Raw genomic sequence first — 25,900 nt, forward strand, 5'->3', positions numbered from 1 at the left:
AAAAAATCGTCAAATTCCCCCCCCCCCCCCCCCAAAAAAAAAAAAAAACGTGAAAAAGAATGAAAAATCTGGAAACTCCAAAATTCTACTTTCTGAACATTGTGAATCTCCAAAGATGCTCAAAATGGACTCTTTCATGCAACAGTTCGATGATTTTATCATACTGTTGAAAACTCGGAAATTTAAAAAAATCGTTAAATTTCACCAAAAGAAAAACTTGAAAAAAATCCAAAATCTGTAAACTCCTAAATTATACTTTTTGAACATTGTGAAACTCGAAAGACGTTCAAAATTGACTCTTTCATGCAAAAGTTAGAATATTTCATCAGATTGTCGAAAATTCGGAAATTTGAAAAAATCGTCAAAATTTCACAATAAAACGTGGAAAAATCGAAAATTTCAAAAATCCTAAATTTCAATTTTTGATCATTGTAAAACTCTGAAGATGCTCAGAGTCGACTATTTCAAGCAAAAATTTGAAGATTTCATCAGATTATCGAAAACTCGGAAATTTGAAAAACTCGTCCAATCCCCCCCCCCCCCCCACCGCCCCCTCCCCCCCCCCCCCAAAAAAAACGTGAAAAAAATGAAAAATCTGGAAACTCCAAAATTCTACTTTCTGAAGATTGTGAATCTCGAAAGATGCTCAAAATGGACTCTTTCATGCAAAAGTTCGATGATTTTATCATACTGTGGAAAACTCGGAAATATGAAAAAATCGTCAAATTTCACACCAAAAAACAAGAAAAAAAACAAAAATCTGTAAACTCCTAAATTATACTTGTTGAACATTGTGAAACTCGAAAGACGTTCAAAATCGACCCTTTCATGCAAAAGTTCGAAGATTTTCATCATTGTCGAAAATTCGGAAATTTGAAAAAATCGTCAAAATTTCACAAAAAACGTGGAAAAATCGAAAATTTCAAAAAATCCTAAACTTAATTTTTGATCATTTAAAACTCTGAAGATGCTCAAAGTCGTCTATTTCAAGGAAAAATTTGAAGATTAAATCAGATGTCGAAAACTTTGGAAATTTGAAAAAATCGTCAAATTCCCCCCCCCCCCCCCCCCCCCAAAAAAAAACGTGAAAAAGAATGAAAAATCTGGAAACTCCAAAATTCTACTTTCTGAACATTGTGAATCTCGAAAGATGCTCAAAATGGATCTCATCACAGTTCGATGATTATCATCGTCGAAAATTTCGAAATTAAAAAATTATCAAAATCTGTCACCTAAACTGAAATTCGAAATTTGAAAAAATCTCAAATTAATTTTTCATCAATGTAAAATCGTTGAAAGCATCAAAAGTAAATCGAAAATTTCAAAAAACCTAAATTTAATTTTTGATCATTGTAAAACTCTGAAGATGCTCAAGTCGACTATTTCAAGCAAAAATTTGAAGATTTCATCAGATTGTCGAAAACTCGGAAATTTGAAAAACTCGTCAATTCCCCCCCCCCCCCCCCAACCCAAAAAAAGTGAAAAAAATGAAAAATCTGGAAACTCCAAAATTCTACTTTCTGAACATTGTGAATCTCGAAAGATGCTGAAAATGGACTCTTTCATGCAAAAGTTCGATGATTTTATCATACTGTGGAAAACTCGGAAATTTGAAAAAATCGTCAAATTTCACACCCAAAAAAACGTGAAAAAAAAAAAAAATCTGTAAACTCCTAAATTATACTTTTGAACATTATGAAACTCGAAAGACGTTCAAAATCGACTATTTCATGTAAAAGTTCGAAGATGTCATCACATTGTCGAAAATTCGGAAATTTGAAAAAATCGTCAAAACTTACCATAAAACGTGGAAAAATCGAAAATTTCAAAACATCCTAAACTTTAATTTTTGATCATTTAAAACTCTGAAGATGCTCAAAGTCGACTATTTCAAGCAAAAAATTTGAAGATTCATCAGATTGGTCGAAAACTTCGGAAATTTGAAAAAATCGTCAAATTCCCCCCCCCCCCCCCCCCCCCCAAAAAACGAAAACGTGAAAAAGAATGAAAAATCTGGAAACTCCAAAATTCTACTTTCTGAACATTGTGAATCTCGAAAGATGCTCAAAATGGACTCTTTCATGCAAACAGTTCGATGATTTTATCATACTGTTGAAAACTCGGAAATTTGAAAAAATCGTAAATTTCACCAAAGAAAACTTGAAAAAAATCCAAAATCTGTAAACCCTAAATTATACTTTTTGAACATTGTGAAAACTCGAAAGACGTTCAAAATTGACTCTTTCATGCAAAAGTTAGAATATTTCATCAGATTGTCGAAACATCGGAAATTTGAAAAAATCGTCAAAATTTCACAATAAAACGTGAAAAAAATCGAAAATTTCAAAAAACCTAAACTTTAATTTTTCATCATTGTAAAACTCTGAAGATGCTCAAAGTCGACTATTTCAAGCAAAAATTGAAGATTTTCATCAATTGTCGAAAACTCGGAAATTTGAAAAAATCGTCAAATTCCCACCTCCCCCAAAAAAACGTGAAAAAAATAAAAATCTGTAAACTCCTAAAATTCATACTTTTGAACATTGTGAACTCGAAAGACGTTAAAATGACTCTTTCATGCAAAAGTTCGAATGATTTTATCAACTTGTCGAAAACTCGGAAATTTGAAAAAATCGTCAAATTCACTACCATAAAACGTGAAAAAAATACAAAATTCAAACATCCTAAATTTACATTTTTGATCATTGTAAAACTCTGAAGATCTCAAAAGTCGACTATTTCAAGCAAAAATTGAAGATTTCATCAGATTGTCGAAAACTCGGAAATTTGAAAAAATCGTCAAATTCCCCCCCCCCCCCCCTCCCCCCCAAAAAACGAACTTTTTGAACATTGTGAAACTCGAAAGACGTTCAAAATCGACTCTTTCATGCAAAAGTTCGAAGATTTAATCATTGTCGAAAATTCGGATTTTTGAAAAAATCGTCAAAATTTCACCATAAAACGTGGAAAAATCGAAAATTTCAAATTTCCAAAATTTTAATTTTTGATCGTTATAAAACTCTAAAGATGCTCAAAGTCGACTATTTCAAGCAAAAATTTGAAGATTTCATCAGATTGTCGAAAACTCGGAAATTTGAAAAAATCGTCAAATTTCACCCAAATAAAACGTGAAAAAAATCAAAAATCTGTAAAGTCCTAAATTATTATTTTTGAACATTGTGAAACTCGAAAGACGTTCAAAATCGACTCTTTCATGCAAAAATTCGAAGATTTTTATCAAACTGTCGAAAACTCGGAAATTTGAAAAAAAATCGTCAAAATTTCACCATAAAACGTGGAAAAATCGAAAATTTCTAAAATCCAAAATTTTAATTTTTGATCATTGTAAAACTCTGAACATGCTCAAAGTCGACTATTTCAAGCAAAAATTTGAAGATTTCATCAGATTGTCGAAAACTCGGTAATTTGAAAAAATCGTCAAATTCCCCCACCCCCCCCCCCCCCGCCCGCCCCCCCCCCCCCCCCATCCCCCCCGTATAAAAAAACGTGAAAAAAATGAAAAATCTGGAAACTCCAAAATTCTACTTTCTGAACATTGTGAATCTCGAAAAATGCTCAAAATGGACTGTTTCATGCAAAAGTTCGATGATTTTATCATACTGTTGAAAACTCGAAAATTTGAAAAAATGGTCAAATTTCCCTCCCCCCCCCCCCCCCCCCCCCCCCCCCTTCAACAATAAAAACGTGAAAAAAAAAGAAAAATATGGAAACTCCAAAATTCTACTTTCTAAACATTGTGAATCTCGAAAGATGCTCAAAATGGACTCTTTCATGCAAAAGTTCGATGATTTCCGTCAAATTGCCATAAATTTTATGCCTGTCCTTTTATGATGATGCCTAACTGACAATAGGCTCAGCATAATGTCGCCAGTCTTGACTAAGGTAAGTATCGACGATATTTGGTCCTTTTTAAATATTTTTATTTCCGTTGGACTGAATACACAGCTGATGTCACTATCCCATAATAGTTAGCATTGCACTATCCCCCATCCCGTATGGACACCATCAACAAGCGAATTTACCATCGACGAACTCACAAGCTGTGTTCAAAATTTAACTAAGGAGAAGTCACCCACAAAAAAAATAGATAGAATGAAGATGACGTTACTCAGGTTTTGTTATTGTCTTTTGCCACCCACGTTTTTGAGTAATTCTCACTTAACTGTATTATTCTGACTATAAAAGTTCATGGTTACACAGAGTTTAGTGTGTTGGCACATATACTTCCGGGTTGCAATGTTATGATCTTCTTAGCCAAGCGCATACTATCTATAAACATACTGGCACCAATTTTTACGGCCATCTTCAACATTTGTTTAAAATCTCAAAAAGCCCCAAACCCTAAAATAATTGTTCGTCGATGGTAAATTCGCTTGTTGATGGTGTCCATACGGGATGGGGGATAGTGACATCATGGTGTGTCACTCACGTTTATATTATGGAACTGTGTTTTCAGTCCACCAGTGGACAGAAAACACAGCTGTGTATTCAGTCCATCGGAAATAAAAATATTTAAAAAGGACCAAATATCGTCGATACTTACCTTAGTCAATACTGGCAACATTGATGCTGAGCCTATTGTCAGTTAGGCATCATCATAAATGGACAGGCATAAAATTTGTGGCAATTTGACGGCTTAATAATATGATTTACAGCGTTTTATTCACTCTCGGAAAGTCTTGATTGAGAGTTGCTCGAAATCGGCGCCCGAGTTTCTTACAGTGGCTGCCAGATAGCCATTGGCCTGACCAATTTGACCAAAATTACTACACAGAGAATAATGTTTCTATAATTAATTTTAAACTAACATTTATATATCTATTTTTATTTTTTTTCTGAGTCCGTGAGAGTTTTGTGATTATCAAAACCGATGATTTTTTCAAGGAGATCAAAGTTTTACTATTGTTTGCCCAAGTAAGGTTCTATTTGGTCACTTTTTACATCGAGCACGCCTGTGCCCCTTTCTACTAGCCCTATCTATCTATCTCTCTATCTCTAAGCTCTCCCACTCCCCACCCCACCCCTCTCTCTCTCTCTCTCTCTCTCTCTCTCTCTGACGCTCCCTCAAACATATTCAAGACCCTATAACTCTAAAGTGTTCTCTTAAGTTTTTGTATTTTTTTTTGGTTTGTTTTGGTTTTGTTCGTTTTTGTTTCGTTTTTCCCCTGAGTCATATTGTTACGTACAAGGAATGCACAAGGCAATACATTTTGACGTCTCACTGTGTTCTAATTCAAAATAATAATAATAATATTAAAAGTGAGTAAAAGAAAAACAATAAAACTTCTCACGTCACCAGGAATGGTGTCAACGTGTTGAAGTTGAAAATTAAGAATTTTTTTGACTGGTATCCCATTTCTTCCTTTCTACTAGCCCTATCTCTCTCTCTCTCTCTCTCTCTCTCTCTCTCTCTCTCTCTCTCTCTCTCTCTCTCTCTCTCTCTCTCTCTCTCTAATCTCTCCCACCTCCATCCTCTCTCTCTCTCTCTCTCTCTCTCTCTCTCTCTCTCTCTCTCTGACGATCCCTCAAACATATTCAAGAGCCTATAACTATAAAGTTGTTCTCTTAACATTTTTCTCTCTCTCTCTTTTTTATTTTTTAAATTTTGTTTGTTCGTTTTTGTTTCGTTTTCCTCCTGACTCTTATTGTTACGTACAAGGAATGCACAAGGCAATAAATGTTGACTTTCACTGTGTTCTAAATAAAAATAATAATATTAAAAGCGAGTGAAAGTAAATAAATAAGAAATGTTAAATGTCGTTCAAACTTCTCAAGTCACCAGGAATGGTGTCAACGTGTTGAAGTTGAAAATTAAGAATTTTTTGCCAAGGGAGTACAAAAAATTCTTCCGAGTCCGTTAGAATTTTTGTGATTATCAAAACCGATGATTTTTCCAAGGAGATCATGGTTTTAGTATTGTTTGCCCAAGTAAGGTTAAATTTGGTCACTTTGCACATCGATCACTGGCCTCGACCACGCCTGTACCCCGTTAGAGTCCGTTAGAATTTTTGTGATTATCAAAACCGATGATTTTTCCAAGGAGATCATGGTTTTAGTATTGTTTGCCCAAGTAAGGTTCAATTTGGTCACTTTGCACATCGATCACTGGCCTCGACCACGCCTGTGTATTCAGTCCACCGGAAATAAAAATATTTAAAAAGGACCAATTATCGTCTATTGTTACCTTAATCGATAATGACGACATTGGTACTGAGCCTATTGTAGGGTAGTCATCATCAGCAGTGGACAAGCATAACATTTATGACAACTTGACGGCTTAATAATATCATTTACAGCGTTTCATTTATTCTCGAAAAGTCTTGATTGAGAGTTGTTCGAAATCGGGAGCCTGAAATAGACAAATTCTTACCATGGTTGCCAGATAGCCATTGGCCTGGCCAATTTGGCCAAAATTGGCCACACAGAGAATAATTTTTCTATACTTAATTTAAAATTAACATTTATATCTATTATTAATGTATCCTAGTCCGTTAGAATTTGTATAATTATCAAAACCGATGAGTTTTCCAAGGAGATCAGAGTTTTAGTATTGTTTGCCCAAGTAAAGTTCTATTTGGTCACTTTTCACACCGATCACTGGCCTCGAGCACGCCTATGTACTCCCTTGGCAAAAAAAATCTTAATTTTCAAGTTCAACACATTGACGCCATTCCTGGTGACTCGAGAAGTTTGATCGACCTTTATTTTTTTTTAATTATTTACTTTTACCCACTTTTGATTTTAAGATTATTATTTTAATTTAGAACACAATGAGACGTCAAAATGTATTGCCTTGTGTATTTCTTGTACGTAGCAATATGAATCCGGAGAGAAACGAAACAAAAACGAACAAACAAAACAAAATCAACCAAAATAAATTTTTAAAATGATAAAAGAAAAAGAGATAACAACTTTAAGGGAGAGAAGGGGGGTGGTGGTGGGAGAGATTAGATATTAAAAAATTATAGTTTTACAAGATATGATAGACGATGAACATTAGACCAGCCCTACAGTTCAAAGGAAAAGGAATGATTTTGAAAGAAAAGGATCTTGGACTTGGAAGCATATCATACAAGCCGAATCTTACGAATATTTCGTAATTTTACGAGTTTTAGAGAAATTTCATGGCCAAATACGAAATTTTATGGAAAATTACGAATTTTTAATTCTTAGTAATACTTAAATGATAATAATATAATAATAATAATAATAATAATAATAATAATAATAATAATAATAATAATAATAATAATAATAATAATAATAATAATAATAAATAATAATAATCATTATTATTATTATTATTATTATTATTATTATTATTATTATTATTATTATTATTATATTGTGGTTGTTTATACACAATTAAAATTACTAAATTTTGAAGTTTTCAATTTGGCAAGTCTGTGGAAGAAGAAAAAGTCAAGACTGGGGTAGAGGGGAAGGGGGGGGGGGGGGGGGGGGGGGGAGAGGATCGAAGCACAGCCGTACTCGAGGCCAGTGATCGACGTGAAAAGTGACAAAATAGAACCTTACTTGGGCAAGCAATACTAAAACTCTGATCTCCTTGGAAAATTCATCAGTTTTGATAATCACAAAAAAAAAAAAAAATCAAAAAAATCTAAAGGACTAGGAACAATTAAAAATAGATGTAAATGTTAATTTTAAATTAATTGTAGAAACACTATTCTCTCTGTGGTCAATTTTGGCCAAATTGCGCAGGCCAATGGCTATCTCGCAGCCACGATAAGAATCTCGTCAATGTTTGATATATCAGTTGAATTGAGATCTATTTCAGGCACCCGGTCTCGAACAACTCTCAATCAAGATTTTCCCAGAGTAAATAAAACACTGTAAATTATATTGCTATAAATTTTATGTCTGCCCATTTCTGATGATGCCTGCCTATAATAGGCTCAGTATCAAAGTCGTCACTATCGATTAAGGCAAGTATAGGCGATAATTGGTCCTTTTAAAATATTTTTATTTCCGATGGACTGAATACACAGCTGTGTTTTCAGCCACTGGTGGACTGAAAACACAGTGCCCTACTGAAAATTAGGGGAGGGCATCCGGGTCACCAAAAGGTCACCGATGCTTTAACCCTCTTCCGCACTAGGACAGGACTGTCCCGGGACAGTCCTGTCCCAAATCTGTAACATATAGAATTTAGAGAAATCTTCCGCACCTATTGGGACGGGACAAAACAGTCCCGTTGTGTCCCAAGCCGTTGTGAAATGCTACAAAATCAACGGGACAGGACTGTCCCAGTCCCGTGTTCATATCGTTTGTGATAGTAGAAAAATATAGCAGACTTCCGCACTAGGACAAAAAAGTCCCAGACTTGGCGGCGCCGTGTCAAAATTGAAATGCCTGTCTTTATTTCTCTGCATCCCTACTACTACTACTACTACTACTACTACTACTACTACTACTACTACTACTACTACTACTACTACTACTACTACTACTACTACTACTACTACTACTACTACTACTACTACTACTACTATTTCTACTACTACTATTTCTACTGCTGCTTCTGCTGCTGCTAATGCCACTAATATATTAATACCTACATCCCTTACATTTTGTATTTATTTTCCAACAATAGTCCACACTTTATTTTAGTTTACTGTCTTCTATACTGCATTACACAGTTCCTACCCGCCTCCCCTCTTTTAACATAATTAAAATACGCACCTTTTATAAATTTCTATTGCTCTGTTTTAATTCGCGCTTCCTCACAAAGAAGCATACAATTTCCTGCCTATCAATGTTTTTGTTTATGCATCTTAACAACGCCACTACAACATTATCTCATTCGTCTGTAGTTTTTAATTCATCATGTGTTGTTGATGAAGGGGAAACCCGAAACATCCATTTTATCTGTTTTAGTTTATTAAATTGAAGCTTACATTCAATTTCACAGTTATGATTTATTTATTTATTTCAATTCTGAATATAAAAAGCAAGAACAATTCAAAAAATAATTCTATGTGATGAAACCACGTACAGAGGGCATAGCAACATAAACATTTTCGGCAATTTAAAAACGTATGTTTATAAATATAATTTAAGAAGTGTCACACTTTCTGACACAACAGTAACGTGTCTAAAACCGGTCGCACATCTATTCGGTACCTTGTGGGATCAATTATCTTTATCGTTATTTATTTCGGGAATTTTCAATGAAAATATTTTTAAGTAAGTCCTTCTGAGCCACTTGGACTCAGTGTAAGACAAATTAACTCCTTTAGAGCCTTGTAGCCAATGGTGCAGGAGTTATTCCGGTTTCAATAGCGTGAAGGGGACAATTAACGTATTTGTTTGAAAACCTTTGAACAGGACGCTAGTCTATCGCAGATTACTATCCCAGCTTGACATGTGCCCTTTTACACCTGAATGGAGTGAGTGATTGGAGTAAATTTTCTTGCTCTAGAAAGTACAAATTGGCTTCGGTCGGAATCGAACACTGAACCTCTGAGTCCAGAGTACAACGCGCTAACCATGGGCCATCTTGCCTCCTAAGCTTATAAATCCGGAACTTATCCATGTTGCTGTAGCGTTGAGCAGACAGATAACAGTTTAAAATTAAAAAAAAATTAAATTCCCTTTATTCATCCCATTGGGGAAATTTTTATCGAGGGTCTATTCCAAGGGAAGACTGGAATAACCCAGGCGTCAGCCGCAATGCAGCGCCGCAAATTGAGCTAGGGCGAGGTATAACCCAGGCGTGAGCCGCAGTGCAGCGCCGCAAATAAAGCTAGGCGAGGTGACTTACTCAAGGCAACACAGCGCATCAGCGGGTGATCGAACTGATGCCTTTCGGGTACGAAGCAAAGACCGTACCACCGAGCCATGCTGACTTTCTATTATCCTCTTGAATGATGCTAGTCCGTCAAAGATTACTTTCATCAGCGAACTGGTACTCATTTGCACCTGGGTAAAATGAGGTGATTCCAAGAAAGTCATTTTAAGATAAGATCGGAGATCACCATAGAGTCTACGGAATTGACCCTTGAGCAATCTTTGGGTCATTAAAGGATGCACCCAATATTGTTTTCTCTTTCAATTTGTCTTTTTTTTCCACGTAGTAAAGCACAGAAATATGCAACCTCTATTTCATCCATTACTACTACTACTACTACTACTACTACTACTACTACTACTACTACTACTACTACTACTACTACTACTACTACTACTAGTAGTAGTAGTAGTAGTAGTAGTAGTAGTAGTAGTAGTAGTAGTAGTTGTTGTTGTTGTAGTAGTAGAAGTAGTGGTAGAAGAGGTGGTAGTAGTAGTAGTAGTAGTAGTAGTAGTAGTAGTAGTAGTAGTAGTAGTAGTAGTAGTAGTAGTAATTGTAGTAGTAGTAGTTGTTGTTGTTGTTGTAGATGTAGTAGTCGTAATAGTAGAAGTAGTGGTAGTAGTAGTAGTAGTAGTAGTAGTAGCAGTAGTAGTAGTAGTTGTAGCAGCAGCAAAACTATTACTCTTGCTATAAGAATATTTCATGATTATATGAATCTTATGTAAACAAATCCCATTGTACAGTGTAAAAAATCATTAACGTCATGTCGTATCTTATGTTGATTCATAAAATGTGAATTATTAGAGTTGTACCAAGGACTTATTTTTTAAATTATTAATTTATAATTCAAACTATTAAATAACTTATCTATTAATTAGAAGATTTTACATTATTATTATTATCACCATTTTAATTATCATTATTATTATTATCATTATTATTATTATTATTATTATTATTATTATTATTATTATTATTATTATCATTATTATTATTATTATTATTATTATTATTATTATTATTATTATTATTATTATTATTATTATTATTATTATTATTATTATTATTACTATTATTATTATCATTATTACTATCATTGTTTGCCTTGCTTTATTATTGATTTTATTTACTTGATTTGTTGATCAAAATATTATATTCTTGTATGAGTTATATTGACAATTGCCTACAAATAAACTTTTGAATCTTGTACAAAAAAAAAAAAAAAAAATAATGCATTCGCGCAGGTGTGTCCCGGGACAGTCCTGTCCTAGTGCGGAACCCCTTTTGAATAGAAGTTTTCTCCAGTGGGACAGGACAAATTTGCCTGGGACAGTTTTGTCCTAGTGCGGAAGGAGTCTTAGGTTTTGAGAAGTCAGGTCATCGACGACTGAGAACTTCCCGACCACTTAGTTCTCGATGCTTTTCTCGTCTCGAGAATCTTGGTCATCGATGCTTCTCGTATTGAGTCCCGAGTCCCGAGTCTCGAGACTATACTGCGCGAGCGACGCACGCGTTACTAACAAATTGTACTATCTGCATTGTTCACCCCTCTCTCGTCGGCGATGATTCCAGCGAAGCTCGAGACTTTTTTGCGTCTCGATGCTTTTTTGAGTCTCGAGACTCAAAAAAGTCTCGAGCATCGCTCTAGTCATCGGTGCTTTCATTCAATACCTAGTCATTGGTATTGGGTATTGACGTTATATCATATTTTAAACAGCTAACAAAACACAAACGTCGTAAATAGATCAAAATGGTTATAGGTATCAATGTTTTATTATTATACAAAGTTAATTTATTTAATGTATTTTAAGTTTTAATACAAAAAAGCCATCCAAAGCTCAGTTGAAGTGCTACTTCTCGGGAATTCCCGACTTTTCCTTGGTCATCGAGTTCGGGAAGTTTTGAGTGTTGGTGGCCGATGACTTGAGGTATCATCGAGACTTCCGCTCGACACTACTGAAAATCAGTTACGTAGGCGGATCTTTCACATTAGAGTTACGAAAAACACCATCTTGTTCTTGTTTTCTTGTTTCTGCTCTTTTTGATTAAAAACATTAGCCTACCTACTGTGAAAAAAAAAAAATTCTGTTTCTGCCCAATTGTTTCACTTGCCACAGTGAGAAAAAAAATGCCTTCCTAAAATAAATGCCTTTCCAAAAATTAAACGTTGTGTGACGACTGTCCGGAAGAAGAAACGCTAACTAATGTCTAAGTCTAAGCCCAGTATGGGTGAAATCATTCATCTGAATGTCGGAGGGAAGAGGTAAAAATAGGTTTTGTCTAATACAGCGAAATTTCATCCCTTCATCCTCATTCCCATTTATCGGTTCAACCAACTTCTTCAAATATATCTAAGCCGCAGCTTGCCTATCTTCTAAAGCTCCGACATCCCCAGGCAGTTTAGTAGTTTAGTGAGCAGCAGCAGTGGCAGTCAAATTGTGACCCAACTCGCCCAAAGGAAAGTTGTGACTGGAAATTGCCGTTCGCGTTTTGGGGGGTTCAATTAAAGAGGAATATCGCAGATATTTTGGTATCATTATTTTCGTCTTTCAATTTCCTTTTAAATGGTGCCAATTAAGGAAAAATCCATTAATAATTCCAGAAATTATATGAAGTTAAAATTGGGCAATTTTCAAATGCATTTATTTTTTTATTTACCGCGTGTCTTTTAAAAATAAAAACGCTTGTTTTTAGAATGACATCTAAACTTTATTCATGCCAAATTTCAGGGCTCTATATCTATGCGCAGACACTTTTTAACTCTGCGCCGAAATGCCATGTTTACATTATCTTATCATCATGGCTGCCCGACGATATCGATAATCATATCGATATTTTAAATTTAGTAATGTGTTATTTTTAATTTAGTCCATAATATTTTCAGTACTATTATTTACTGTGTTTTTATTTTGAATACATACTTTTCAACTTTATTTATGGGCATTTTATAGTTTTTGTTTTAAAAGTTTGTATATTTCTTCTCTTTGTGAAATCCGATATTAATGATATCGATATTTTCAGAATACCAATTGCTTTAATTTAATTTTATTTTACTTTGCCATCAAGTCATCAAGTTTCTTTCCCATATGTTTTAGATATGTTTGTTATCATTTGTATCCATATTCTAAAGGCCTTAGCCTTAATAATAATTTATTGTATGAAGTTCTATTAGTTATATAAATTTTGACACCCCCAAACATTGAGAGAGAGAAAAAAAAAAGGGGGGGGGGGGGGGGGGGGGGGAGATAAGATTATATTAATTGTCAGTTCAAATGATGTAATAGCAATAAACCCAAAGTGGTTCAGCAGAATTTTTTAAAGTATTAAGAGCCAGAACTTTCCTTCTAATTAAAATAGGGAATCCGTTTCAATTTACTTGAAGTTTTTCAATCTACCGTTTTATTTATATGCAATTAAATTGCCAGAGGTAAAAATAAACTCATTATACCATTACACAACATGTTTATATCTTTTCACTTAAATACTCTCAAACCCTTTTTTATTCTCTATGTATTAAATCAAAGTCAAAGAGTGGAATTATTTGCAATTGTTTCAGTGAGATATTGGGGATAAATCCAAAAGTGATATAGCAAATTGTTTCTTAAGTCTAGCCGAGTTTTTAATTATGTAACATTTGCATCATATTATGTAATAATGTGTTAATTTGAAATGTTCATCTTCCTCTTTATTACTGTAAATGCAAGGTCCTCGATAAGACGAACGTTTTGGTATACAATATATGATAAGAACTCCATATTGACTATTTTAACAATTTTTTATTAACATCACACGATTTCGGTCACAACTTTGCAATGGTAATTTTGGGGTAAAAATCGGTCTGGAATTTCAAACTTTGAAATGCTATAATTACATTTCTAATCAAGATAGACCAAATTTTTGTAATCTGTGTTGCCAGCTGTTTCATATGACATTGGTTTCAAGTGTGTGAGTTACATTTAGAATTTCTATTAAACTCCCTACGCTGCCTTTCAATTTGTATTTTCACCGTTGATCTTTTGTTGTCATGTGTTTATTTTATTTATTCAATTTGTCATCATATAGAGAAATAGAAGCATTTTTAAAAACTCTAGAACAAACCTTGATAGATTTGTGAAAGTTTAAAGTTTCCTACTTTGACCATTGTTTTGTGTGATGAAACTTTAAAAAAAAAAAAGTCCCCCCCCCCCCCCCTCCAAACCCCCTACTACTACTAGATAGAACATTATAAAAAAAGTTTCCCCCCTCCCAAACCCCCTACTAGAACAAGGATGTAGGAGCTGTCTGAAGGCCTCCCGTTTGTTTTTCCTATATTAGGGTTAGTTAAAAGGTACTAGGTTTTATTTTTTCTTGGGGTTAGTTGAGGGAATATTATTTGAGTTGTTTCCCTTTGTAGAGCTTTCGGTAGGCCTCTCTTAAAAAAGTCTAGAAAAACGTTGATAGAGTCAATAGTTGAGTAATGATAATAGATAGACGTCTAGTAATAGTAATAGTGGGCCGTAATAATAGTGTGTAAGTTAAAAATTTCCTAGTATATAATAATATGACCATTGTTTTGGCTATATGCCGCCATTTTGTTTTTTTTAACTATTGAAAGGTGTAGGTGCAAAGCAGTCCTAATCCTAAGTCTCCCTAGGTTTTTTCTCTATTAGGGTTAGGGTAAAATCCGGTAATTCCACCGTTTTTACAATGTCTCACTTCTGGTCTGCGGTGAGAGGCTAATTTGCCAATTGGGCAACCTAAACACTGACAATAAGTTTACCTGGCCAATTAATTATATTTTCATGAAGTGTTAACGTAGATATATATTGTATTTTATTCATAAGAGTCCTTTTAAAACTACCACTGTTGTTGGGTACATTCGCCGCACGTCGGGTAACTTCGCCGCAATATTTTGTACTGAAGTTTTTCTTCCTACAAAACAATATGAGGAACAATTTCCATTTCTTAAACTCTTCTTGTCCACAAGTCTCTCTACATTATCCAAGACTGCATTAGCACATATTATTTGGCACTTGAATCGAGTGTGATGATGTATGTAAAGTGCCTTCCTGGTGACACATTACTCCTGCTTAGAACAAAAGGGAAAACTATTACCATCATTTGGGAAGTAAAAAGAAAAAAAACCAAAACAAGGGATCTAGCGGATTCAAACCAGTGCAGCAATAAAGAACAAAATGAAAGGTGGTTTAACCCATTGAGCTGTCTATCCACACCGATATCTGTGTATCTTAAAATTCATATATGAGCTAGAAATTTTCCATCATCTTTGCCTTTTTGTTTTGATAGTTATTTTCAGCTCTGATTCGGATATTTTGTTGGACCTAGTTTTGTGGAATTTTGATAATAAATTGTGTTATATGAGGAAGACAGGAAAATAATAGTAGACCTGCCAACTGGTATGATTTCCCGTATTTTAGTACGGTTTTTGGACCCATATTTTAGTACGGTTTTTGGACCCAAATACGTGGATATAACATACAGTAGAATTACTTTAAACCGAAATTTTGGGGACCTTCTAAACCATTTCGGTTTAAAGACATTTTGGTTTAAAGCAAGTTCCTGTTTTGCAATGTTTTTAAGGGTAGTAGGTAACTATTTAAGGAATTTGCTCATTTAATCGTATCATGGGTTTCCCGTTAAATGGAGTTGTTGAATAAATGCCGTCTTCGTAACCATTAATTTTTTATTTTTTTTTGGGTGTGTTTTACAAATAATTTTGGGGGTTTTCGTTTTCAATTCAAAATTGTTGAAAGAGTTGAGTTCGGGATGCCGTGTATTTTACATATGTATCTCTGTCTTGATCAACTTTTTTTTCATCGACTTCACATAGTATTTTGATTTTAAACTCAAACGTGTAAGCACAGTGCTTACTTTTAGACATCTTTTAGTAAAATGCAAAGCTAAAATAAGATCGAAAGGCCTTGTGTGATAATTGATAATGAATGACGCGCAGCTACTCAGAGGTGAAGTGAGATGGAAATGAAAAGGCGTGTCAATGCTAAGCTGTCTACTACACATCTCTCTTTTGTTGAAAAGCCATTAGGTTCAAAGGCCTAATTACATAGAACCTCCCCCCCCCCCTCCTCACATTTAAACAAAGTGGAAATGAAATGGCATGTCAATGGTAAGTTGTCTACCACCACCACCCCTCCCCCCCCCCCCTCCTTATCGTCGTGTTGAAAATCCAGTCAGTTTCAAAGCATCAACACACGAGCGAGAACATCTCGCTTGCGTGATTCTACACCCCAACTCCCCCCTCTTTCCTCATTTTTCGCCTGCCAGTCACCCGCTGTCTTCCTTTTCCAGTCTGTGCGATTGTGGTGTTGGCCAAGCCCAAGTGCAGTGATTGAAGTGTTTGCCTCCCCCCCACCCCACCCATCACCCTCATCTTATACTTACGCTCTGTTTAATATCGCCGGGCATTATTACGTGTGGCCTCCATCCCGAATTTTTGAAGAAAAATATAGAGAGAAAAAGGGAAGGTGCTCTCAAGTTGTTTCGGTTTAAAGAAAGTCCTGCTTAGAAGTATTTCGGTTCAGCGTAAGAATTAGTACAAAGATAATGAAGAAACTGGTACAATTTATTAAATTCTTTTCGGTTTAGCTTCTTTCGGTTTAAAGTAATTTTACTGTAACATTAAAAGTTGTGTATCTTCTATGCAATGACAATATCTCATAATGTCTGTCCTAAAAGTAAGTACACTTTAATATAACACCTTATATGCCATTAAAACTGAATGCTTAGTTCAGGGTGTCCATGTGTTGTTCCCTGATGGGGAATCTGAATCACTTAGACTGTAACAACTGGTGTAAAACAAGGCTGCATACTCTCCCCGCTTCTGTTTATCCTGGCTCTAGACTGGCTCATGAAAAATACAATTGATGGTAAGAAGAGAGGCATTCGCTGGACACTGACATCTTTTCTGGAAGATATAGACTACGCAGATGATATCGCGTTAGTTTCCAGTACACACAGAGACGCCTCAGAGAAACTAAACGTACTACACAAGAACGCCTCGAAAATTGGACTGAAAATAAATTTCGATAAGACTGTGTACATTAGGGTGAATCCAAAACATGACAGTGAAATTAGGATAGATGAACATATAATTGAAGAGGTAACAGAGTTCTCCTACCTCGGATCCAAAATAACAGACGACGGAAATGCAGAACACGATATCAAGCACAGAATTCAAAAGGCAAACCAGGCTTTCGGCATGCTGAAAAACTTTTGGAAATCAAAGCAAATAATGAGAAAGACAAAGCTGAAAATATACAAGAGCAATGTTTTAAGTGTACTGCTTTATGGAAGTGAAAGCTGGAAAATGACATCCTCCTTAATACAGAAACTAGAAGCCTTTCAGAACAAGTGTTTAAAAAGAATTTTTAATTTATTTTGGCCTACAAAAATAAGAACAGTGGATCTATTAAAGAAAGCTGACTGCACTAGCATTGATAGCCAAATAAAAAGAAGAAGATGGCGTTGGCTGGGTCATGTGGCCAGAATGGAAAAAGGGTCACTTCCCAAGACAGCCTTGTACTGGACAGCAGATGGGAAGAGAAAGCGGGGAAGACCCAAAGAAACCTGGCGAAGGACGATGGAGAAAGAATTAAAGGAAGCAGGCCTGTCCTGGAATACAGCCACCGCAAAAGCAGCCGATCGCAAAAAATGGAGATGTCTGGTGGATGCCCTATGTGCCTCAAGGCCCGAAGAGGATTAAGTAAGTAAGGAAATGAAATGGCATGTCAATGGTAAGTTGTCTACCACCCCCCCCCCCCTTCCTTATCGGTGTTGCAAATCCAGTCAGTTCCAAAGCATCAACACATGAGCGAGAACATCTCGCTTGCGTGATTCTACACCCCAACTCCCCCTCTTTCCTCATTTTTCGCCTGCCAGTCACCAGCTGTCTTTCTTTTCCAGTCCGTGCGATTGTGGTGTTGGCAGTGACATCTATATTATGAAGTCCTAGGGTGTTGGCCAAGCCCAAGTGCAGTGATTGAAGTGTTTGCCTCCCCCCACCTCACCCATCACCCTCATCTTATACTTACGCTCTGTTTAATATCGCCGGGCATTATTACGTGTGGCCTCCTTCCCGAATTTTTGAAGAAAAATAGAGAAAGAAAAAGGGAAGGTGCTCTCAAGTTGTTTCGGTTTAAAGAAAGTCCTGCTTAGAAGTATTTCGGTTCATCGTAAGAATTAGTACATAGATAATGAAGAAACTAGCACAATTTATTAAATTCTTTGCGGTTTAAGGTATTTTTCGGTTTAGCTTCTTTCGGTTTAAAGTAATTCTACTGTATATAGAAAATATCTTGTCACTTTTGCAAAATGTCATCGATTAAATTTAACCCCATATAGTGTTATAATTTTTTTTTGGGGAGGGGGGGGGGGGGGGGGGGGGTAATATTTTATTTTTATTTTCTCACGCGTGATTGATGTTGAAAATTACAGGTTAGCCTACATTTGATGCAATGATACCTACATCAACTGTTGACAGTGTTTCTGAATGATGCATCATATTTTATACTATAATTATCATTTCTGTCAGTTATATGATGCCGATTTTCTCCACTCAGGGTTCCCACTCGGTCGGGAAGTCAGGAAATGGTCTTGAATTTTTTAATTTCTTCAAGATCGGAAAAAAAAACGGTCATGAAAATAAAAACGGTCTTGCTTTTTCTTGTCTGAGTTTGGAGCTTTCAAATCATGTGACACACATGATGTGTAGTCATAAACCTGAAGTTTGGTGTCTTATTATTTACTTAATAAGCAGTGATGATAATCTTCCGCAGAATTCCGGGAACTTCTCATAATTTTTCAGTTGAATTTGCCGTGTCAAACATTTTCCTCAAAACCACAAAATCACCATAATGTCTTATGTCATATTTTGACACCTGTGCTCAGCCTCGTAAAATGAGGTCGGGCCAGACAGAATGGCGCCAGATGTCACAGTTGATACAGAAGACCAGTGGTGTTCTTTGATTAGTTCATGGTTGAAGGGGAGGGATAAATGGGTCTTGATTTTTTTTCTCTGATGTAGGTGCTTATTGCCTTTTTAATTTCTCTCTCTCTCTCTGACTCCCTGTAATCTCTCTCTCTCTCTCTCTCTCTCTCTCTTTCTTCTCTCTCTCTCTCTCTCTCTCTCTCTCTCTCTCTCTCTCTCTCTCTCTCTCTCTCTCTCTCTCTCTCTCTCTCTCACGCAACCATCCATTAAATAATCTGGTAATACAGAGATACAATAAAGCAATAGTGATTGTGTGGGATACCTGAGTACCCAAATAGCAGTATTCGATTACGTTATTTCAAGAATAAAAAGAATCACTTCGATTCCAAAATGGCTGACTATTGTTGACGTTTTCTACTTAACAAATTATCATTAGCAATCTACAATACACCACAAATGGCGACGAGCATCTAGAACCCAGATAAGTGCAATAACGTTTACATGTATTTTCCTTCTACCAAGCCATAAAACTATAATCTATTGACAGACTACTACCAACTATTGAGCTTGCATTCTCCAGTCTTGTACGAGTACATACCAACATGCCAAGACCCGACACCTTCAACGAAGGACTAGAGCCCTTCACAAACTATAAAGAAAGACTGGATGCGTTTTTTGTTGCAAATGACATTGCCGAACAGAAACAAACAGCAACTCTGCTATCGTCCATCGGGGCTAAAACGTACAACACACTACAATGTTTGACGTCACCCGACCTTCCCTCTAGTAAAAGTTATGAAGAACTTTGCAAACTGCTGTCCAACCATTACTGCCCCCCTCCACTTGAGATAGTTGAAAGATTCAAGTTTCATAAACGCAGTCAAGCGATGGACGAATCGCTTCCTGATTTTTTAGCATCCATAAAACGGTTGGCTGAACACTGCAAATTCGGAGACAATTTAAAAATGTCTCTGCGTGACAGATTTGTTTGCAGAATACGCGATGAAACCATACAAAAGAGACTCTTGCAAGAGCCAAAATCTCATGGTTACTATAAAAGAACTTATTTGTTACTGGATGATTTAACTTCAGAAAGTTTGATCCATCCACATAAAAAATTGAAAAAGATGGATTTTCTGATGTCAGTCGGTTACCAACATAATAATGTCCAGTAAATCCAATAGATTCATCTTTATCCTTTTGAAATATGATAAGGGAGGACATGATTCATGTCCGTGGGAAATATTAAGTCCATACAATAAATACAATGCATTTTTACTCTGATTTGTCAGTCCGTTACCCGTGGAATTTCCCTTTTATATTGCACTTTGTTCTATACGTTCGGACAAAAATACACTTTTCTATCGAAAAATACACCTTTTAGGGCCTTAGAATACACTTTTTATTCTGGCAGGTCTGTAATAGGTGTGGTTGATAAATAAGTGAAAGTGTCAACACTATTTAGTCCTTTGATTTTATTATGATCAGTCAAACAAGACAACAACACATAAGATGTCAATGGGCTCTGAAATGATTTAAGGCGAATGAGAAGTTAACTCTTGTGTAACTATAGCTTAAATACATTATGGATAATCATCTATGCTCCCCCAAGTTTTTGGAGTGGAATGAAAAGGCTGCTGAAACCGAGGAACGGATCCAAACTAAAGGGTTAGATCATGAAAAAATTTTCTAAAACTTCATCAAATGACAGGAAGAAGTCGTATGTTAAGTAATGCGACTTGTATGGAGTGCTGTCTTCTTTTTTGTGAGAGTTTTTGAAATAATTGTAATGCAGTCAGATAAAGTGGAAATGTCCCTCACAAAGTCTGCCATTCTTTGTTCAATTTCCTTCAATCGCTGCATGTATTGAGTCTATGTATTCTATAAGTCATCAACATAATACCAGATTAAAACAGTAACTCTTATATTTATATGTAGGAATTATGCTATGGTATAATTTACACAAATATTTTGGATGTGAATAAAAACAGAGTGGTTTCTTTTTTATTATATTACATTATTATATCTATTGATGCTGTGCATTGAGGTAATATACTATTAATACTATTAACATCTGCCAGTCCGATTTAATGTACCATCACACAAAACTGTGTGTAACCTTGGAACTGCGGGTGGTTGGATGGGAGCATCACCCTTGAATCATATACCTATGATGTTCGCATGGGTGTACGATCCGATAGTGATGTCGTTTCTTCTTCTCTTTACTGCCTATCCTGCTTCTTTGGTTTGTGATTGTATTTTTGACAGGGGATATTTTTTTTTCTGTAAATCTTCTGCCTGTTTGTTCTTAGTTATTTATAGTTTAGCTTATATCTTTAGGTTATGATTTTGATTCACATTTGTACTATTTTTGTTAGATTGCTTGTTTTTTTGTTTCAGCGGTCTCTCATATAACCTCATTTGTGTTGGAAGAGACCTAAAGCAATAAACAAACAAAAAAAAAACAACCTTGGAACTGATTGATATGATATAGTGAGAACTAATCAGCAAAATGACTTTCTAAAAACAAAACAAAGAGCTGAGTGACATCAATTTCGTTCCTTTTATAGATTCAAATTTTATTAAATTTATCCAATTTTTTTATTTCGTGCAGATTCTCAACCTCTCGACAGACCCTTACCTGGAATCAGGATACATTTTTCACGAGGTGAAGTCTTGCTTTGAATAACAAATCTTTTTCCGCATGATAGATATCGATGAGAGATTATTGAGAGAGAGAGAGAGAGAGAGGAGAGAGAGAGAGAGAGAGAGAGAGAGAGAGAGAGGGGAGAGAGAGAGAGAGAGAGAGAGAGAGAGAGAGAGAGAGAGAGAGAGAGAGAGAGGAGAGAGGAGAGAGAGAGAGAGAGAGGAGAGAGAGAGAGAGAGAGAGAGAGAGAGAGAGAGAGAGAGAGAGGAGAGAGGAGAGAGAGAGAGAGAGAGAGAGAGAGAGAGAGGAGAGAGAGAGGGGAGAGAGAGAGAGAGAGAGAGGAGAGAGAGAGAGAGGAGAGAGAGGAGAAGAGGAGAGGAGAGAGAGGAAGAGAGAGAGAGAGGAGAGAGGAGAGAGAGAGAGAGAGGAGAGAGAGAGAGAGAGAGAGAGGAGAGAGAGAGGGAAGAGAGGAGAGAGAGAGAGAGAGAGAGAGAGAGGAAGGAGAGAGGAAGAAAAGAGAGGAGAGAGAGGAGAGAGAAGGAGAGAGAGAGAGAGAGAGAGAGAGAGAGAGAGTGTGTGTGTGTGTGTGTGTGTGTGTAATATTTACATTGTTGTGTATGATGATATAGTTATTTTTAACTGGTTAAAAATAGTTATGATTTAAAAGTTTAGAGTGACTGTAATTGGTATTTACAACTTGGGTTAGAGGTATAAAATCTTTAATGTTCTGGTGTATGTTAAGTATGCTATATATTTCTTTAGTTATTTGTGGTTTGTACGCAAAAAGTTCATTCAATTTTTATTTGGCTGTGTTTGCTTTTTAATTCTGGAATATACGGAACTGTCGTTTAGCACCGGGTCTCCCGTAAAACGTCTTTGATTTTACCTGACTTCACATGGTATTAATCGACTGGTATCTCCATACTGCTATTTAAATCTTTGTATTGGACTGTTATTCTAATCCCGGCCCTTCATCATGAGGTAACCATCCTAGTTATTTCATTTGAGCATCTCATTGCATTATTTTGTACTTATCAATTTTTTTAGAATTTAGTTTTTATATTGTGATTGTGTATCCAATGCTACTAGTGCTACACGGAGACAAACTATAAGCTTTTTATCTTATGTTTTTATTTTTGGAGAAGTTCATCAACACTAATAATAATCAGTTGGGAGAAGAAGAATCTCTGAGTTTTTAGAAAGAAATGCACAGTTTTGTTTACCTGTGCTTCAAATGGTGACTCCACTGAGCTTCTATATGAAATGGGGCCCTTTTTTAACCTTTACCGTCATTCGGTATTTGCCACTTGTGTGGTCTTTTTGATCCAGCAACCTACAAAAAGAGATTTATGACTACAGTGAACGCCTAGCTGCTAGAATCTGCGGATTGTAAAACATAAGTAACAACATAAACCCTTTTTTAGCCAAAAACAAAATCGGTATGAACATTAGCACATCATTTAAAATCACTTACAGTTTAAGTGATGTATTTATGTTTTTACTATTTTTATTATTTACTGAAGAAGTTTTCCAGCCTTAAAACATTTCATTTTTTATTAAGCTCTTATGAGCAGATACACTCCTTTCTTCTGATTATAATAAGTCAGGATGTTGTGTTTTGCATCAGGTTTGGAGACCCATAGTGTTGGTAAAGGTTAATCAAGTTTAGGCTCTCAAAGTGAATTTCTCAAATTTTAATACACATAATCATTGTCGGATATTGTCTGGAATAATTGCTCAAGTGATAATACATTACCATTTGAACCTTTATAATGTTTTCACGTTTCATTTTTTTCTTCTTCTCTCTTTTTTATGCTGCTAGTTTACTAAGCGGAAGGATCTCATCACATCAAGATGACTCAGGAGCGGTATGATTATTTTGACGTTATTTTCATAAATTTATGTCTTTCTCCACATGATTCCTGCTATGTATCCTTGTACACATATTCTTGATATAAAACTTAGATGAAATGATTCTGGGTCGACATTATAAGCTCTTCTCTCTGATGCTTAGTTTTGGTCTCCCTCGCCAAAATTGGCCAGTTTGGCTAGGGAGACCAAAATCTTGGTCTCTCTAGCCTCTACCTTAAAATATCAAAACACTGTTAGAAATTATTAATATTATTATTATTATTCACAGGCGTTTATCACTTTCAGTTTAGTTCGCCAGGTAAATCTAGCCAGTCCTTGACTGATACTAGATGATGAGTCATAGCCTTACACTGAGAGAAGGAGACAATTTTTTCGCCGTTTTGATTGATTTTTTCTGAATTTCAAACTAATGTAGCAATGCAGTTATAAGTGTAGCAAAAACATATTTATACTACTATACAGTTTATTAACAGAGTTTTCATTGATTATTTAATCATAATTATGATGGTCTTAAAAAGCAAGAGGGATAACCCATGAAATTGATACCTAATTTTAAGTGAATGAAAATTTTAAAGAGAATATTTTAAAATGTTCAACACTTTTGATTGTAAAACAAAAGTAATGGGGCGTTTTTGAGATATCAGTTCACCTGTACGTAAAAGTAAGGATTGTGAGTAAAGTAAAACTGAAATCCAATCACAGCATTGTCTTAATAGAATTTTTTTTAATAAACCAGAAACATAGTCAAATGTAATTCACTTATATTTATCCCAGAATCAACGAATGATGAGAATTCCATTAAAAATTGTTACAGTGCAGTCCTGATAATTCGAATTGGGTGGGAAAAGCAAATGACTTCTATTTATCAGAATTCGATTTGTCTCCAAACAAGGGAAATAACTAAACCTGACTCCAGGTATCAGGGTTAGATCTATTTATAACCAACCCCCTTTGTTAGCCAGCGGCCAGCAGGCCACAAGTTAGTCTTAGTGATGAGAGCGCGAGAAGGAGAGAGGGATGACGCGAGACAGCTGGTCAATTTGGAGAAAGAAGAGAGAGGGCGGGTGGGACGGAGAGGGAACAACACGCCATTACATGCCTCAGGGGTCTAGTTATTATTATTATTAGTCAGCTCAGTCATTAAAACGCGTGGGAGGGTGGATACGGAGAACAGGCAGTTCGTTATGACCTTCCAGAGTTGTTTTTTTTAGTGATGGGCAAGCACTTGCACTTCGAATAAAGAGAATGACGACTGTTCGAATTCGAATTAACCATGAATATTTTATATAGAAAAAGAAGAAAATAATTTATTACATCGTATTTTCTTTGATTTAAAAGAAATTTGGTTAATCAGATTTCGAATTATCTGGACTGGACTGTATATAAGGACATTCATTTAAAGACAATCAAAATCACTATGAAAATCTTAAAGAGTACTAATAATTTTCATAACCTTATTTTTGAGATAACAATGCCCATTACTCTTTTTTATTTACTTGACCTGCACAATCTTTCTTTCGTGGTCTGCCTCTTTTAATGTGGGTGCCATATAGACTGCATATAGCACATCACTGGTGAAAGATTAGGATCATATTCACCTCATTAAGTCTTATTTCTTGTTCAGAGTTTTCTCACAGAATCAAAGGTATTAATACGTGCATCGCATTTCTTTAAAGTATATATGAGTGAGACACATTTCTCGCAAATTGAAATATTGAAATAAGTCAGAATTTCACATTTATATTTATAGTAGGTACCACAAGAGACAATTTATAAATATTTAAAATTGACTTTTCTTACTATATTCATAAAGCATTCTGATAGTCATGGAAAACACTTTTTAAATTTTGAAAATCCATACACAAATAAGAAATTGAGATCAAATTCATTTTTCAAGAACTTAGAATTTTTTTGCTTGCCAATTGATGTAAGAAAATGTTCCAACTTTGACGTCATGTAACTAACCACTAAAAAAATTCATCATACTTGTGATACAGATTTTTAAAGCAGAGTGACTAGGTAAATAAAATATAACAAGATTTGAACCAGACACAAATTTTTTCCTAAATCTGCAGTCTGTTGAAAATTCCCCAAAACAAGCGAAAGTAAATATTTTGGCCTCCAGCATGACGAAATAGCATATTCCATATACTATATTAACATTATGATCATACAAAATGGCATGTAATTCACGTCAACGGGAAGAGAGTACTCCAGGGAAGAGATCAAATTTTTTTCAGACATTTTCTTCAAATGGTCTTTGAAAAATAAAGAAGTGAACATCAGGAAACACGCAATTTTGCATGTTGGCAGAAAAATAGCTATAATCACGAGCAAAATGTATAAAAGATTAAATATTTCTCAAAATAATGAAGATAGAAGAAAATTATCTGCTGATTTCAAAAATCATCTTAACGTTTTGGTAAAGTCAATATTTCCTTCTCAAAATTCAACATGAAAACATGAATGATAAGCACACTGTTCGAACCAGCAACATAAAATAATAAATCAGCCTCTTAAGAAACTCCTATAATCTCAAGACATCATGTTTTTACTTCCGCAACGTCTGTTTTCACTTCCATTCTACTTTATGGACTTGTCTGGT

At 35.3% G+C, this 25,900-nt stretch overlaps 1 protein-coding gene across 2 annotated transcripts in view; it reads left to right on the forward strand.

Annotated features, from left to right (window-relative positions):
* Nucleotides 1–11,786: 11,786 nt before the first annotated feature.
* LOC144965509 (BTB/POZ domain-containing protein KCTD3-like) overlaps nucleotides 11,787–25,900 on the forward strand; it is a 103,835-nt gene continuing 89,721 nt past the window's right edge. Inside the window, exons 1-3 of one of the 2 annotated variants that reach the window (XM_078900912.1) lie at nucleotides 11,787–12,095; nucleotides 21,391–21,444; nucleotides 23,246–23,291. In XM_078900912.1, coding sequence (XP_078757038.1) covers nucleotides 12,037–12,095; nucleotides 21,391–21,444; nucleotides 23,246–23,291 — 159 coding nt within the window. In that variant the 5' untranslated portion in view covers nucleotides 11,787–12,036. The remainder of the gene's footprint in view (nucleotides 12,096–21,390; nucleotides 21,445–23,245; nucleotides 23,292–25,900) is intronic. The other variant, XM_078900913.1, reaches the window with a different exon arrangement.

The sequence above is a fragment of the Berghia stephanieae genome, chromosome 2 (genome assembly GCF_034508935.2).
Source record: "Berghia stephanieae isolate SIO BIC M18660-M18661 chromosome 2, UCSD_Bste_1.3, whole genome shotgun sequence".
Classification (NCBI taxonomy): Eukaryota; Metazoa; Mollusca; class Gastropoda; order Nudibranchia; family Aeolidiidae; genus Berghia; species Berghia stephanieae.